Source organism: Oenanthe melanoleuca, chromosome 3 (genome assembly GCF_029582105.1).
Source record: "Oenanthe melanoleuca isolate GR-GAL-2019-014 chromosome 3, OMel1.0, whole genome shotgun sequence".
Classification (NCBI taxonomy): Eukaryota; Metazoa; Chordata; class Aves; order Passeriformes; family Muscicapidae; genus Oenanthe; species Oenanthe melanoleuca.
The window spans coordinates 58,753,511-58,770,695 of NC_079336.1; the positions used below are offsets into that span (position 1 = coordinate 58,753,511).

The 17,185-nt window shown below is 41.7% G+C and overlaps 1 protein-coding gene across 4 annotated transcripts in view; it reads left to right on the forward strand.

Annotated features, from left to right (window-relative positions):
• PLAGL1 (PLAG1 like zinc finger 1) overlaps positions 1-15,871 on the forward strand; it is a 43,555-nt gene extending 27,684 nt beyond the window's left edge. For 2 of the 4 annotated variants that reach the window (XM_056487068.1, XM_056487069.1), the window contains exons 3-8: positions 4,691-4,846; positions 5,957-6,069; positions 8,298-8,447; positions 11,828-11,947; positions 13,502-13,998; positions 14,412-15,871. In XM_056487068.1, the coding sequence (XP_056343043.1) occupies positions 4,691-4,846; positions 5,957-6,069; positions 8,298-8,447; positions 11,828-11,947; positions 13,502-13,998; positions 14,412-15,687 (2,312 nt within the window). In that variant the 3' untranslated portion in view covers positions 15,688-15,871. Of the gene's footprint in view, positions 1-120; positions 226-455; positions 760-4,690; positions 4,847-5,956; positions 6,070-8,297; positions 8,448-11,827; positions 11,948-13,501; positions 13,999-14,411 lie in introns of those variants that run through there. The other 2 variants (XM_056487070.1, XM_056487071.1) reach the window with 2 other exon arrangements.
• Positions 15,872-17,185: the final 1,314 nt, after the last annotated feature.

A 17,185-nucleotide genomic window follows, 5' to 3' on the forward strand; every position in this document is an offset into this window, starting at 1 on the left:
AGGATTTGGACTGCTGTGTACACTGATCTTTGTTCCCTCTGTGCATGGGAGCTAATTCTAATGCTGCAAAACAGCAGAGCAAATGCCAAGGTCTGCTCAGCCTCTGATCATTTCTCACAGGGTGAGTTTGCTCCAAGTGGACAATTGAAAAGGAATGATATGCCTCTGCCTTCACAGGGGATGTTACTGCTCTGCAGGCATCTTGTGGGCCACTGAAACGTTCAGGTACTGTAAAGTCTCGCTCGAAAGCAGGGGTTGGAGAAAATGCAGGGAGGAGGTCCTGATAGGCATCTAGTTCTTAGCAAACTGGTTTTCAAAAGTGATGTTGTGCTGCTGATTGGATCTGGTGGCATGTGTGAGCTGTCACGACAGTGATTGCAGTTCCTAGTATGGCTATGTATAGCTCCCGTTATCTGTGCAGCAGGGCTCTGTGTAACCGCAGCCCGTGGCTCCTTGCCCACACTAATGAGCTCTCCCCGAGGCCGGGCTTGTGCCTGTGGGGGTGGCACAGTGCTCCAGCCGTGCTGCTGTTTTGGAAACCAGTTTGTTGACTGTGCTCAAGTCCAGCTTGCCCAAGCTGCCGTGCCAGCTTGGCTACCGTTGGCTGCGGGTCCCAGTGCAGCGTGGCTGGCCCCAGAGCTGTCGGGAGGACGGGGCAGGCTGGCAGCTGAGGCTGCCAGGCTCTATGGGCTGCAGCAAAGGAGAATGTCACCTAGACCTGGACTGGGGCGAAGCACCTGCATGGTGAGCACAGTACAGGTGAGCCACACTCGCAGCCCATTCTCCTCCCTGGGAGCACAGCTGCCAGTGTCCACTCAGCTGCTGTGGTGGGAGTGCATCCTGCGGGCAGCGGGTCTTGGTTTTGTGATGACCCAAAGAACAGGGCAAAGCCAGGGGTTGCCTCCCAATATGTGGGAGAAATGGGAGCAGAGGCATTCAGGTGCAAGGGTAGCAGCTGGGGGTGTGGGGGAGATGTACCCCTCTCAGCCCCTCCAGCAGTGGTTGGCAGGGGTGTCCTTGTAATTGAGGTGGTGGCTGCATACCCACAGCCTGGTCAGAGCCTGCACCTGCACCAGGGCTGGGCTCCTCTGTACAACTGCCTCATCACTGCTGCAGGGAGCTCCAGCAAAATAAAAATCTTAACAGCTACAGGATCTATTAGCTTGTGCAGTTTTATCTACAGATAGATTAAAAAGGTATTATTGGAATTTTTTTCAGAAACGTGGTGAGGACAGAGGAAGAATGAAGAAGTACCCTCTAGGGGACAATATAGCATTGTTTTTCTAAGGATATAGTGAATGACACAATCTGGTTTTTAATAGCTTGTAACTCCTGTAAATCTTGTTTATTTCTTTTTATTGCCTACTCATCTAAATCACAAAAGAGCAGAGGAATGGTGGCAGTTTTACTTTTCCTTGCATGCTTGCACATGACCTCAAATCCATTAATTTTGTTTGTGTAAATACCATTTAAGGGAGCAAGGAAACTGAAAAAGCATTGAGGTACTAAGGTACCTACCAAAAAGCAGAAGAAATCTTTGCAGAAAGTGATTTTTCTGACCAAATATTTTTCATTTATAGTTCTAATACAAAAAAATGTGTGTTGTTTTCATAGCTGATGCGCCCTATTTCAGAACAGGTTAGAGTGTGTTCTGAAGCTGTTGTTGAAAAGATTATTTTACTTAATTAGCCAAGTTAAAAAGGGGTATAAAATCTATGTGAGCTTAAAAATTCTGTGCTGCAGCTCTATGTACATTCCTTTTCCAATGGCATCTGTAATTTAGCATTGAAACACAAGGGATCGTGATTTGGCCTGTAATTATCTCTGAAGAAGAATGTGAACGTGACAGTTTTGCCCTGATAGTTTTGGGGAGAGAAATTACAAGGATCTCACTTTCCTTCAGTAGTCCGTAAAGTTATTCTATTAGCAGTGCTCCAAACCTATTTTCCTGGTACACCTGTCAATTTTTAGAATGCAATAAATTTTCAGTTAGGGTATGAACATGTTGGTGCACGATCAAAAATACTGTGTAGCAATGTAATACCAGTATGCCTGTTATTAGATAACTAAACTCATTCTAGTTATCCTCACGACCCATAAAATGAAACATAGAAAACCTTAGAACAAGCGTTGGACAGCTCTGGGTATTTCACAGAATTGCAGAATATTCTGAGTTGGAAGGGACCCACAAGTGTGACTCTTTAGGTGTACAGGACTGAACCCACAACGTTGGTGTTGTTAGCAGCATGCTCTAACCACCTGAGCTAATCTCATATTTCAAGGTGTTGGGCAGCTGTGCCAGGTCAGAAACCCAGGGCATGCTAGCGAGGTGCTTAATAGCACTTCCAGCTCCGCAGGTAATTTTGTTCAGGGCTGGCTGATGTCTTTGTGCTGCTGCTCAGCTGTGCTGCCTAGGGTGTTGTCTGTGGGGCTGCTCTGCTTGGAGGCCCCTCTCAACACCCAGTTGGATGCAAAAGCAGTTCCTGATTTAGTGGAGAGCCTCCCTACTACCCATGTGTAAATCATTTCAGACCTCTGTCTTGGATCTGGAGGACCAAGGAGGGTTAGCTAATGCAGCACGTCTGCAGGATTTAGAGGCTGATTCAAGGGATGCCCTTTCCCCCCTGCTTTCCCTTTCCAGCCTTCCTGTGAGCTGCCCACCCTGGAGCCTCAGAGGTGGGCACTGCCCCGGGGCAGCTGGAAGGTTTGCTCAGGAGCTTGCTAGTGATGAATCACAGAGGTATGGCATGGATTGATAAGGTCGTGTACTTTGTGATTAGACACATCCTTCCTCTAACAGGGGTTCTTTGTCTCCATTTTGCTTTTGGTAATGTATTTCGGCCGTTTGCATACAATGACTCTCCAAGCAGGAGCTGTTTGACTTGAGACAAAGTCACTATTATTCCAAGCAAGCTCAGGAAGCCCTCATAATTTTGTTGCCTTCAGAAGGGTGAATTTATTTGAAAGCTAATTAAGTTAAATCACCAAGGAAATACTTTTATTTTCTTGCAGTCTAGCTGTAAAGGACTTTTGGGTACATAAACAACTGTATAACAAGAAAAGTCTGCCTGGCAGCTATATTGTTGGGGTTTTTGTACATTTTAAATGATGGCTGTAGAGGGGCATGCTCTTTATCTATAACACTAGCAAAAATAAGTTATCTTTTTCAGCTATTCACAGTGCAGGTGTGCAGCCTGAGAGTCACGGCAAAAGAAAACTTCCATGGTCCACAAATTATTGGAAAATACTAATATTGTATTGCCTCCAACCTGACCAATACACAAGTCTATCTCCTCAGTTGGAGTTGATGGAGAGCCCAAAGAACTCAGTAGGAATACTTTAGGCTTATCTGGGGAGATTTTGGACTAGGCTCTCAAGGTACATGATTTAGTCAAGTGCCTGCTTGTGTTTACAAACAGAAACCTTTAAAGGGTACCCTGAATATGACATTGATTGTGCTGCAGTGCTTTTTCAAAGACTATCTCTGATGTCTCCCCAGGCAGTGTCTCCGGAGCCCTTTATGCCTTGTGGTTATGAGCCCCTGTCTGTGATGAAGCCTCACTTCTCCTGCCCCAGTCTCTGCTACAGTGCTCCCTTGGACTCTCTTGGCTGTGCTGGCTCCCCTTCTCTGCTCTGTATTGTCACTTACTGAATAGACTTGCTCAGCAGAGTTTTCAGAAGGAAAACAAAACGAAGTAGTCATGGATGACCAATATCAGCTTTTCTTTTTAACTCAGTCGTAAAGCATTGTTGGCTCAGTGGTTTGGTTTCTACTGTCTATAAAAAGGTTTTGTGCAAGAAGTCCCCTTTTTCCCATCGCCCTGTGTGACACCAGTGCTGAGATGACCTTCTGCTGGAAAGTCTCATTGCTCAGTTTTGTCACTGCTCTGTATGAGTTTCCCTGGCAACAAGTTTGAGCTGCGCTGAACCAAAAATATCTCACTGTGCTGGGGAAAAGTCAGTTTGCAGACATGTATTTCACTTTAATGAGTTCTCTGGATGGTCTGTGTGTTCTGCCTGCAGATGTCATTATTGGGAACCAACAGCTGGGAGATGCAGTGTGCCCCTTTTCCTTACTTCCACAGGCAAAGTGGCCTATGAGGAGGCTGCCCCTGCATGATTGTCAACTGAGTTGTGGCTGTAGGACCCATCATACTCATTTCTTATGATACCCTGGGGGTCTCATCTTCTAATGAGAATGGTCTGTGCAGCAGACACAGTCTTTCTTGGATCTCTGCAAATTTCAGAATTTCATAATCACAGAATGGGTAAGGTTGGAAGGGACCAACCTTACCTAGGTAATTGCTAACGACTTTTTCTGCATTTCTGTATAAATATACGCATCTTACTTTATAGCTGTGCATGCAGTGAAGTCCAGTTTTGCTCTCAGTCTCCTAGTCTTTAAAGGCACAGTTTGTGACACCTCCAAATGAGCATATGTATAAATCTTTGGAGGTCAAGATCCGCCAATTTGCTCAGGAGAGAATGCACAAACTGGAGGTGTTATTTCAAAACTTCCTTGTTTAGTTTTGACTTGCAGATAATCTTATCACTACCTAATGTAGAACACTGATGTGGAGAAAAACATTTGTAATTCCAGATGTGTTCTCAAGATGACAAAATTAGAAGAGACTAAATTGGAAAGCAGGATTTCATTTTTAGTAACAGGTTCCCTTTTCTGGATTTGTAGGGTGTGAGGATTGCGGTAAAAGCCTTATAGGAGAATGCAAACTCCACGGACCACTCATCAGGGCTAAAGATAGGGTTATTCCCAGCCGAGCCCGTCTCACCCTACCTCACTACCTCACTTTGCGAGTGTTGGAGCTGAGAGCTGGAAACCAGCAGAGTAAGTATTTTAGCTCGTTTTCCCACATTTGAGAAAGGGGAGACAAAAACACTGGCCTGTTTTCATGAGTAACTCAAGACATAATCATTGGGCATTAGCATTATGAAGACTGGATTCAGCTGAGCACAGCTAAAGCTCACAGTCAGCTACTGTTGTTTATGACCGATTTCTGGTAACAGACGCATAAACTGATGGCAGGACATTAGCCAGAGCTGGTGTGACATTTAGCTGTGAGCAACCAGTTAGCTCTGTTCAGTCAATCCAAGTTTAATGAATGTTGAATTTGTATCTAATAATAACAGCCATGCGCTACTACGTTGTTTTTTTTTCTCTTTTCCCCAAGCATGCAAAACAGGAAAGAGTATTAAATGAAAGGTCAGAAACAAAATGGTAAATGGCATCCCTTATCCACCCCCTGCAAACTCAAGAGATCAGTGTGGGGAAATTTACCTTTTGCAGCATTTTCAGTTCATATTATAGAAAGACTGTTGCTTCCTTCTAAAAGCACAGCAATTTGAATGCGCAAACATGAACAAAGGAATGATATTCTTAGTGTGCAAATTTTCTACAGCTACCAGTGTAAAATTAGTCCTGCCTAGATTGCTTTTCAGAAAAAAAAGAATTACAAGATGCCTACACTGTCACTCCATTGATCTGGCAGTGGAATAACTGGAATGATTTAGAAGGCTAATACTGTGTTTTTATAGATTCTCTCCACTCTTACTCAGAGAGAACAGCCTTCCAAATTATGCTAAAAAGCAGAGTACTGTGGTAACATCAGTTTGTAGATTGAGGAGTATCCACATGTTTGTATTGCATACTCAGTTTAACATCCTGTCATGGATTTTTGATACTTTATTATTTGATGTACTTCCCATTAAAAACAAAAAAAAAAAAAACCAAAAAACAAACAAACAAAAAAAAAAACGGTATCTATTTACATCCTTTTTAGTTTCTTTACCTTAGAATTATTTACTGGGCTTATGGGTCTAGGAAAAGAAACCATGTGTTCTGCACTATTTCGTTTTTCTCCTTTTTCACAACTGTAAGCATACAAGAAATAGTTTGTGATGTCTGTACTAATATTAGACTGTTCTGTTTTGTTCACAGTCCTTGGTGTATTTGCAAAGAAAGTAATACAGAAGAGAACACAATTTGGCCCTTATGTTGGTCAACTGTCTACAAAACTGACCTGCTATGATGAGAGCAGGCTAGTCCTGCAGGTAAAAACCCATTGCCTTTCTATGAAGTGCATATGTGTCTTTAGCAGCTCATACTTATTTAGGTATTTTAATCAGTCAGTTTGCCATCTGATCTAGTTCATTAATTGTACTTTGGATGTGTAAGTATGAGTGTAAATCACTCAGAAATTATTAGGCAGTGCAGCATAACCTGAAGTAACTAAATATTCCTGTATACTGTGTTTTCTAGAAGTTTGCTTTCCTGCTTTCTAGTTTTACCATTTCTAGGGTGTTAGGCCTATCAGTCTAATAGCTCTTGATAAGCTTTTCAGACAGCATGGCTACTGAACTTTCTTCCCAGATAACACAAAAGGATTTGCGCTTTACACCAAAACGCTGGAAGGTTTTGAGTTTTGCTCTGAGTGAGAGTGACAGAATTATGCGCTAAGGCACCAGCTTAGTAGGGGGAAACAGTGCAGGGATAGGGAAACACTTCTTAATTAATTTTAATTAAGCTCAGCTTATTTAATCAGATTTAATCGGCCTCAGCTTATTTAATCAGATTGTTATTTAGGGCTGGTACCTTCTGTTGCTGCACACGTAGGTACTGACTGTTTCACCTGGACCATGGCTCTATTATTTGTACTTTTTCCAGCAAAAATTGTGGCCTCTCAGGACTAGCCCAGCTTTGACAAATCTACATGGACATCTTTTCACACAGGAATTCCTTGGGAGTGAGAGTTGATTGCAATCCTCTGGGCCCCAGTCTTTGCATTTTGCTGTCATGGTCATGGCTGAGCACGGCTCTGTGTCATATTAGAGTCCGTGGTCAAGCCACAGCCTCTGTAAGGAGTTGCCAACAGGTCATGGTTCTTCTAGAGTTTGTATTTCGTATCAGCCCCTCTCACCCCCACATAGAGAGACACTAGCAGCAGCTGTCCTGTGACACACTCTGTGTCTTCATCTGAGCTTTCTCCAGAAGCCTGGGACTGGAAAATACTGTGTTGTGAGGAAATACTTCTGAACTTTAGTTTGAGAGCTTCAAAATAGTAATAGCTGTAAACTTGATTTGCACATGGAAATTATGGTAATTATCTGCCAGGAAAAATAACACTGTCCATCTATGGGATTTTCATAGCATGTGGACACCAGAAAAGCTTTGCTCTTCTCTATAACTCAGTATCTTCAGTCTTTTGATTAGGCACTATTAAAAATGCAGAAAATGTACTTCTCTAACAATGGATGGATGAGCTAAGCACCCAGTTCCTTCCTCTTCACCAAGCCATTGTAAACCACACCCTATCCTCTATCAGTCAGCACCATTTGCTTAACAGTATACAGTGATAAGCACAGCTCTGGCTGATGAATGGACTGTTTCTTCAGAAGAGGAGATTAGAGTCCCAGATTTCCTACATGACAGCAGTAGCTGCCTTGACTTCTCTGTAGCATGAGTATGTGACCAAACTTGTCCAACAGGCAAGTGCTTTCATCGGAAACGTGATGAAGTTAGATAAAATAGTTCCCAGAAGCAATGAAAATGCAACTTTTTTTGCAGTTGCTTGCTCAGTTACATGGTTAGTAGAACAAACACAAACTGTACTGACATCAGGTGTGCAGCTTTGTTTGTCCACGTTTGAGACTATTGCAGAAAAGCAACTGTCTTGTTTGAGGTTGGTAGTTTTTGCCTCATAGGGGCATTCTCTTGGAGGAGAATCTAGGTAGGTTGAAGAAAAGGAGAAAGAAAAATATCTTTCTGGCACAATTGTTAATTTGTATTTACTTTGCATTGTTAAGGGGAAAAAGAGAAGACTGTTAAAATGCCATTATGTTGTATGCTACCTCTCTGGGCTTATTAACACAAGCCATACAATTGTTCCATGCAAAATGTAGTAGCACTGAAGCTTGAGATTATCAAGTGCTCAGGAAGTAGATAAAGGCATAAAGCTTATCTTTCTACCTGCCTGCACTTAGTTTTATAATATTATCTTTATAGAACATAAAAATGATGAACTATAAATGGGAAATACATACAAAGGCCTACAGTTATTTTAGTAGTGAGGTGCTCAGCAGGTATTCTGTCTTCATTTTCTCTTGCACTCAGTGTTCACTAGGAGTGATCTATTTCAAAACAACCATGATTTCAAGGGACATATGACCAAGACAAAGTAGATAACTGATAGCTGTGATTGCGAATTAAAGAAAACTGATGTGCCTCTCTGCAGGACTTGGTTTTATCATTTTCGTCCTCCTGTTCTCCCCCTTTGTTTCAGGTATTGAAAGATGGAGGGAAGTACTTTCTGGACACTCCCAATGAGGACTGTGGAAACTGGATGATGTTTGTCCGGCTAGCCCGGAACCAAGAGGAACAGACCCTTGTGGCTTATCAGCACTGTGGAGAAGTCTACTTCACAACAGTTAAGGTAGTTAAACCTACATTGCTTCACCTGTCATGCAAAGGGAAACTTCTAGACAAAGGTTCTGAAAGACTAACTCTTTTACAATGAAAGATTGATTATCTTCTGCCAACTGGATCATTACATACATACCACCTTTAATGTCATTTAATCCTTAGTAAAGCAAGCAGTGTATGGGGTTTGTCAGGAAAAGGTATTATGTATATTATGTACTTGCTGTTGTGGGTAGTGAAGAAACTGAGCCAAGTGAACATAAAAATCATTCACTATGGCAGTGTTTAAACTGAATGCTCTTTAATCCCAGGTAGATATATGGTGACATTATTTGGCATTATTACATTCAACAATGCTTCGTTCTGGAAATAACAAACAAATTTGTTTCTTTTATTGCATTTCTGGACACGTGTTGTTTTCTGAGCACATTGCCCTGTGCTCAGGAACAGAGTGAATTTTTATGTACAATTTTACATGCTTATTAAATCTGAAGACTTAACTGCAAAACTTAGAATACAGCAATGTTGCCATGAAATGATCAGTTTATGTTAGAGATTCTGGACTGCATCTTTGTCTGAAGAGAGAGAACAAGTCATTCTGTGTATATAAGTGAAACTAGAACATACAGTCTTGGTTTTTATTGTTTTGGCCATTTTCTTAGACAGAGTTGGATTTAATCAGAAATAAATCTTTTGCACACTTAGGAAATTGAAATCTATCTGTTGAACATAATGCTTGTGTATCATTGTGAGCAACATTAAAATTTAAAAAAAATAATATTAGTGAAAAGTAGGTACCATTAATTAAAATCCAGCATTTTAGTTTTGTATCCAAGATTGGCACGTATTTTATTTTGTGGCATAGTAGTATTTAGAGTTTTTCCTCCATTTTTGTTTCTTCCCCTGCACAGTGAGAAAAATATTTACTGTATAGTGCTGATGAGAGAATAACATTTCATACCTTCTAAGTCTTTTATAACAGTGTGGAGTATAGTTGATTTTGGGATTAATATCAACATAATAGTTAAGAAGAAAAAAGAAAAATGTGAAATAGTATATGCTACTCTGAGACATATTTAGGCTGTGTTTGAGATGCTCATGCAGTCCAAATCATTTGAGACTTCAACTTGATTTAAAATGCATGATATGGTCGTAAAATTGACAGGATTACTAATACTATATTTGGGAAGCATGAACTTTTTCAAGAAGTAGTTGTTATAAACTGGTAACTTTAAATTTCCAGTATAATTTAAATTTTATTGAACCAGCTCTCTGCTGACTTCAGCAGAACTCTGCACAATGTCATGAAGAGTTGCATCCTGTACACTGACACAGATAGTGTCCTGGGGTGAAGCATGTGTCTTGGAACCTTTGCTGTGCTGTGTGTCATAGGGCATTACTTGGGTTTTATTTCTCCAAGTCTTAGTATCATTCAGGGTACTGTGGCATCCTGCAGATTTTGTCCTTGTCAGTAAATGTGATGGCCTTGGGCTACACTTAGGCACACCCTGCTGGTCAAGCTGTGAGGCTGGCTTAGGGCTGATTCTGAAGATACTTTCTCAAGACATTTTTATTGAAGTGTATTAAGGTGGGAGTAGGATTGGCTTCTTTCCCCACTGTTTTTACGAAGTAATGGGATTTCAGTGATGTGAAACTAGAGCTCCTAAAGCACATGTGTAAGTGGCATCCTGACACCGCCATTAGCTTACTTTCTGACCTGATGTCTGCAATCCTTAGAAATAAGTACTTTAAAAGGTCTAGAATTGTGAGGAAATAAAAATCACCCATGGCTGCTGTTGGTCTCATCCCAGGAGAGTTTCATGTATACACTACAGTTCTCTTACCTTTTACTCTGTGCCACCAGTGACAGTAACTTGTATAGTGATACTGATATTTAGTTTCAGTTTTACTGAGATTAGAGCTTTTGAATTACTTGACTGTTTCACACACTGATGCACTTGCTCTCCCCCCAAAGTCACACTGACCAGGTCTCAGCTTCCCATGAGGGAGTTGGCTGCTGCTCTAGGAATGCTGGGCAGAAAGTCGTGACAGTGTCACGCTGTGCAGTTTTTTGTGGGTACCAGTCTCAGGTGTCACAGGCCAAGGTCCCAAGACATTCTTAAACATTTGCATCACAATGCATGATGAGCCACCAAGTTAATGGCTCTGCCTCATGTCCTTAATTGACTGGAGAATTCAGGACAGACCATTTCTGTTTAGGACAGGTGTTACCAAAATATACACCCAACCCATACTGGTTGTAGTTAGCAGGCAGGCTTGTGCTTGGGAGTTCAAATTCAGTTTTCAGCATTAAACCCACAATTGACCCCTCACCTGTCTGCTTTCACAATCTACATTGTCTTTTCCTTACCACGCTTATCCCACGCTGATATTACAAAACAAGTGGATTTTGTGATGTCACATTTTCTGGAATATGACTCAGCTGCTGTCTTTCCGGACTAGTTTGTTTGGGTTTTTTTTGGTGACACGAATTTCTGAGTTAAAATAAAACTACAAGTACAGTGCAGTTTGGCTCTCTACCCCTCTTGCAGCAATGTTGTTTTTTATTATAGATGAAGAAAATTGTGTACAGAGTCAGGGAGTCATATAAATCATGACCCCAAAGTTTAATTTTCTCCTTTGCATTTAAAGAACTAATAGATCATTAGCCAGTGAGTGTAATCACCCCTCTCTTTTTCTATTTGCTATATTATTGACTGAAAGTATTTGTCAGAAGAGGTCATAGTCCAGTCCGAGGAGAGATTTGGGCAAGCATGACTGGATGGGAGACTGCAGATTATGGGCTCCCTTAATCCTGTGGGGGAAGGCTTCAGTGGAAAGAGGGCAGAGTTGCAATAAAGCATGCTCACAGCAGGGCTGACACGTTAGAGCCAGCTCATGGAAAGGCGCCAGGCTGCCTTGCAGTCCACATGTCATCAGCTCTGCACCCATGCTCAGTGTGACATATCCAGGAGCCATCCAAGATCTTGTGTATTCACTATGCAGTTTTCTTTGCCTATACCTTGTGGTTGAGTGTTGTGTACAGTGGGCTTCCAGACATCAAGGGATGGGCATGCAATATTGCTTGGAAAGACTGCTGGATGTCTGAACACACAGACAAATGCATCTCAGTGAGAAAAGGTTGGGAGGATTGAGGCATCCCTCCTGCTGCTGGGCACCCCCCATCCCAAATCCCTGCATGCACAATTCCACTTTTAGAAACAGAAAGTGTCAAGCTCTAGTGGACAGTAATGCTCAAAAAGTGCTTGAATCTTGAAACTAAGTTACCAATAATTAAACAGAGTCAAAAAAATGCAGTTTGACTGCCCCTGCAGTCAACTGACTTGTGTCAATTAACACAAGTAAACATGTGCTGGTTTTTTCCATTCACAGCCAATTGAACCCCACACAGAATTGAAAGTATGGTATGCTGCCGATTATGCCAAATTTATGGAAGCTTCTGCAGTCTTCATTAAAGAAGAATCAGATGTCTCTCCGTTGCCTGCAGTAGCAGTAAGTACCTCTACTCTGCAATAAAGCTGTCACTAGGCATAGTAAATTATGGTTTAGTTACATGTTTTCTCTGTTTATATAACTCTAGTAATGCAAGTGTAGACCATAGAGTACTTCTAGTAATTTTAGACAAGCAGCTACTCAGAGGAAGGTTGTTCTTTCTGTTTTGTGTTTGTAATCCAATGGACCTATCAGATATAGTCAGAAGTAAGTGGCACCATATGATGTATTAGAAAGACTTAAGATGGACACTAATTGTGGATAACCAAGCTGTCCAGCCTCAGACTTTTTTCACCATTTCCCCTTCTTTTGTTCTGACAGATTGGCCAGAGTACCCACTAATTATTTTAGTCTTTCCTGTTCAGTAACCCTTCTCTACTAATTCAAATACTTTCCCCTCTCTATCATAGCAGAAATCCTTAAACTGATAGGAAAAGCTTGTTAAGTGATGGAAACATGGCTGTGAAAATCAATACTTAATCTAGAAAGAATGTGAAACAAGGAATACAAATGAACCAGGAATTCATGTTCCAAGGCAGCTTGTGAGGCCTTCAGAATAAATGCCATAAGGAAGGTGTGGGAGAGCCACAGCATCAGACACAAGTCTTAGCAGAGAAGAGGACTCAGTCTGGAAATAAAGATGGAGTGGATATAGCCTCACCATGCTCTCCAGAGCAAGCTAGCCCAAGAGCAAGGGAAAAGGAGGACAGTTTATGAGAAGCTTACATAAAAAGTAGATAAAATTGAGACTGTACATGGTCATGCATTAATTTGAAGTACACTTCATCCATGATTGGAGTTTTTTGGTAATTGTTTTTCATCTGAATTTTTATAGTATCAGTATAAAAAGTATTTTTCAGTATTTAAAGTGAGTGCAACTGAATCCAGTAGAGCTCATTTCTATGTAAGTAATACTTCCAAATAATACACTGTTTGCAAAAAAAAAAAAAAAAAAAAAAAGGCTTCAAGTCAGGATAGGCTTGAGATCCCTAAACCTAAGGTGTTTCTTATCCAGTTAATATAAGTCTAATGCCAAATGTCAGGCTATGTGAGGAAGTCTCTCCTGGAGCCATTGACCATTGCTGTGTGGTAAAGCATGGAGTTAGCCCAAAACACAAGGAAATCTGTATGACTGAACTACTTTTTGCACGGAAACCCATCCCATTTTTGTGTGGCTGGAACAGCAGATAAACTGTGCCTGTCCAAGGATAAAGTACAATTTATAACTGCTTGTATCAATAATTTCATAAATGCAACAAATGTAGAGACTTTGAAATTCAGTAAGCACAGATAAACAAAGTTGAAGGACTCAGGACTGTTACAGTAAATACAGAACATGTAAATCAGTATTTAGCCAACCTTACTTTTCCTTTGAGTATTTACTCCTAGAGAGAATCTATTGCCAGTTGAACAACTAGGTGGTAGCACATGGAAGTAAATATCACCAAAGATAATGATGGGTCTTAGAAAAAGCACAGGAGAAGATAAGTGAAAAGCATATGACCATTCCTTAGAATGGTTAGTAAGGAAGACCTGTCTCTGTTCTCATTGCAGAAAGAGCCCGTAGACTCTTGGATATGCTCCAGCTGTGGAAGCACTTTTGCAACTTTTGCTCTGCTGGAATCTCACCAGTGCATCCATAAAGACCGAGTCCTTCCTACGAGGTTCAGACCGCCAAATAAGTTGGGACCTGTAAAAGCAAAAAGCAAACTCAAAGGGAAACTGAGAGGGGCGTCATTAGGCAAAAGCATTACTCAATGCTTTGGGACCATTTCCTGTTCCTCTGCTGCAAAGTTCAGCTGTGCCAGCTCAGGAAGCACTTGTGGTGCTCTCGTGAGGTTTATACCTAAATGGAGAAATGGTCGGCCTTCACTGCTGAAGGGAAAAGAAGTGAAGCAGCCAGATAGTTATCCCTGCCGACTCTGTGGGAAGATATTTGATTCCATTGACAAGCTCACGGTCCACACTTACGCGCACAAAGGGGAGCGTCCCTACAAGTGTTCACAGCACGGATGCACAAAAGCCTTCATTTCCAAATATAAACTGCTCAGGTACAGCTCTGGAGCCATTCCTGTTTTCTTCTGGGTGTGGAGGGGGGATTAAAAAAAAGACATCTTTTTCCTTTGGGGTGTTCTAGTGACAGTTAATCCTGGAGGTCCAGCTTTTATTATTACTGTTTTTGATAGAATTGGAGAAAACTAGTCTCCCTTAATTATGGTGGCCACTCAAAAAGATGATATTGAGCAGTTTTAATCTACTCTATGCTTTATGATTAACACCTTCCTCCCCTCCAACAAAATTTAGGCTTTTACTTATAACCTGAGAAGTTATAACCTGAGAATGCCTTCCTTCGAGAATTTTAGTGTTTTCAAGTTTTGAGGCTGCAAGAGTAAATGTACTAGAATAACTATGAACACAAATAACTTTTCTGTGTGTGTGTATGTTTTGGTTTTTTTTCTCTTAGGCACTCGGCCACTCATTCTCCACAGAAATCTCACCAGTGTGGCTACTGTGAAAAGACCTTTCATAGGAAAGACCATCTAAAGAATCACCTTCAGACCCATGACCCCAACAAGATGGCCTTCAAGTGTGAAGAGTGTGGCAAGAAGTACAACACCAAGCTAGGCTATAAGAGACACTTGGCTCTTCACGCTGCCACCAGCGGGGACCTCACCTGTAGGGTGTGTGCCCAAGAGTTTGGCGGTACTGAGGTTCTGTTGGAGCACCTCAAAAGTCACGCAGGGAAACCGGCTGGCAACATGAAGGAAAAGAAACATAAGTGTGACCACTGTGAGCGTCACTTCTATACGCGCAAAGATGTGCGCCGCCACATGGTGGTTCACACGGGCTGCAAGGACTTCCTGTGCCAGTTCTGTGCCCAGAGGTTTGGGCGGAAGGACCACTTGACACGCCACACTAGGAAGACTCATCCACAAGAACTGCTGAAGAGCAGGTTGCAGAATGGTGACTCAGTGGGTCTCCTTGACCAGCTCTTTTCATACAGACTGAAGGAAGATGCCAGCATGCTGTCCCCTCTTCCTGAAAGTGTCCCTGTGCCAAATGGGATTGTGAATAGCTCAGAAACAGAGGAATACAGCTGTTCGCATCTTCATTCCCAGCCAAGCTTACAAACTGCTCTTCCTCTTGAGTCTTCTCCTCACTTGCAAAGGATGGGCTGTGCAGACAGCCTCCCGGCTGTCCCTCCCACACCATGTTCAGCAGCTGTCCCTATCAACCTGAACCTTCATCAGCCTAACAAATATGACCTTAGTTCTACCTCATTTGCTGCAGGATCCCTCAAGAATCTACCAATAAAAGTGGATGTTAAAGGTTACAATGTGCATCTTCTCGAGGACCTGCCGTTACCAGAACCTCAGTCTCTCCACAAAATGAGTATGGAAGAAGCTTCCTCAGGGCCTGTAGGGGATACTAACAAGTACCCAGTGCACAAAGAGACAGAGGCAGCAGCTGAAACTGCAAGCCTGCCTTTCATGGATCTCACTCATGTGATGGGTTTCTGGCAGCTCCCACCAGGTGACAACCAGAACAATATTGGGGACATCACAATGGCATTTGGCTCAGAGGAACCATCGCACAGGCTGAATGGCCTCAGCCAGCAGCAAGGTCTTCAGCTAGCAAGTGGTGGGATGGCCATAAACCAGCTGCATCATCTTCCTCGCTCCTTTCCATCCACTACAAATTCTGTAACATTGCCTCACTTTCACCATGCCTTCAAGTAACCATCACCCTGTGTAGGGTTTTTCCCTTTTTTTTTAAGACTGTGCTTCTCCTTACTTAAATCTGTTAGGACCGGGGTGGTTTTGGTTTTTTGTTTTGTTTTGAAGAAATACTGCCCCAGATGTTTTCAAAGCATGTTATGAACATCGTAGTTAAATTCAGGATGTTAATAAAGAAGAAGCTCTATTTTTCATACTATTAGTTTTTTAGCATATGAAAACAGTAGAACTAACATATTTCCCTCATCTCCCTCTATATTCTTGTTTCTTTTTGTGCAAACAACTGAATAACTATCTTCAGTGACAGCAAAGTATCATAACAGGGACAATAAAACTGGCTGCTGCAGTAGGAGAAATACAGTTAAGATGAATGGGAAGAGGGGGGAAATCACACAGAAATCAATTTAATGAACCATAAATCACAGCAAATTTGTACACATGGCAAATGTAACAAATCAACATCAGATTTTTGTTAAGCACTTCATTAATGACCTTTATTAATCCTTAATTTAAATCAGAATCATTCCAAGAGTAAATCTTAATCCTTGTTTCACTTTTTTCAATGAAGATCATCACTATTATGATTATGTTAAACTAGGTTTTGTTTTCTGGTGGGCAGTTCAGCTGTGTGCCTCTGCTGCTTTTTTCCTAGGCTGGAAATAAGTACCACTTCTGAACGACTGTGTAAGAACTGCTGTCTTGGATACATGCAGCTCTTAGAATGGGAAGTGAATTGTCTCAAGGTAGAACAGAACATTAATTTTCATTTAGAGCTGGATCTGTCAAGACAGCAGACACTTCTATCTCTTTCTCTCTCTCATAAAGCACTTGAGCATTTCCTTAAATTTAAGCTTACGGTATCCCTCTGGGTCAACAGCTTGATTAATTTAACACTTAATAAAAAATAATGTATCCTACCTAAGGGGCCTTTATTCACCTTTTGTTGATAAAAATGGCCATTGTTTAGTCTGGGAAATTATTAATAATTGTAGCTATGTGAAAATATGGGTTTTCACAGAAATCCAGCCCTGGCCCAGATGAGCCTGTGCCCAAGCAGGACCCCTGTGGAGCAGGGGCAGGTCCATGCATAGAGGGGCTGTGGGGGTGAGCTAACACTGGGCCCTGTTCAAAACCAGGTCCTGAACCTGCCTTACAAGTGTCAGCTGGAATTAACAGATATGAGAATGGTTGAGGCCATTTTACTCACGGGAATCCTGCTCAGAAACAGTGGGACTGCTGCAGTAGGACTCCAGCCTTTGTTTCTCACAGATTAGAAACACAGAGACTTCTGTTTATTTCCTGGGGTAAATTGTCCATGAGCAGTTCCTGTGGACAGTGTGTTGGTGTGACAATCCTATCACCTCATGCATGAACAAGCAGAAATTGTAAAAATCACATTTTCCGGTAGATGACATTATTAAACAAAGAAACAAACTCTTCACAATTTACTGTGTTGCTTAACCCATATTTACAAAAAATAATCGCGGTTTAATGGATGGCT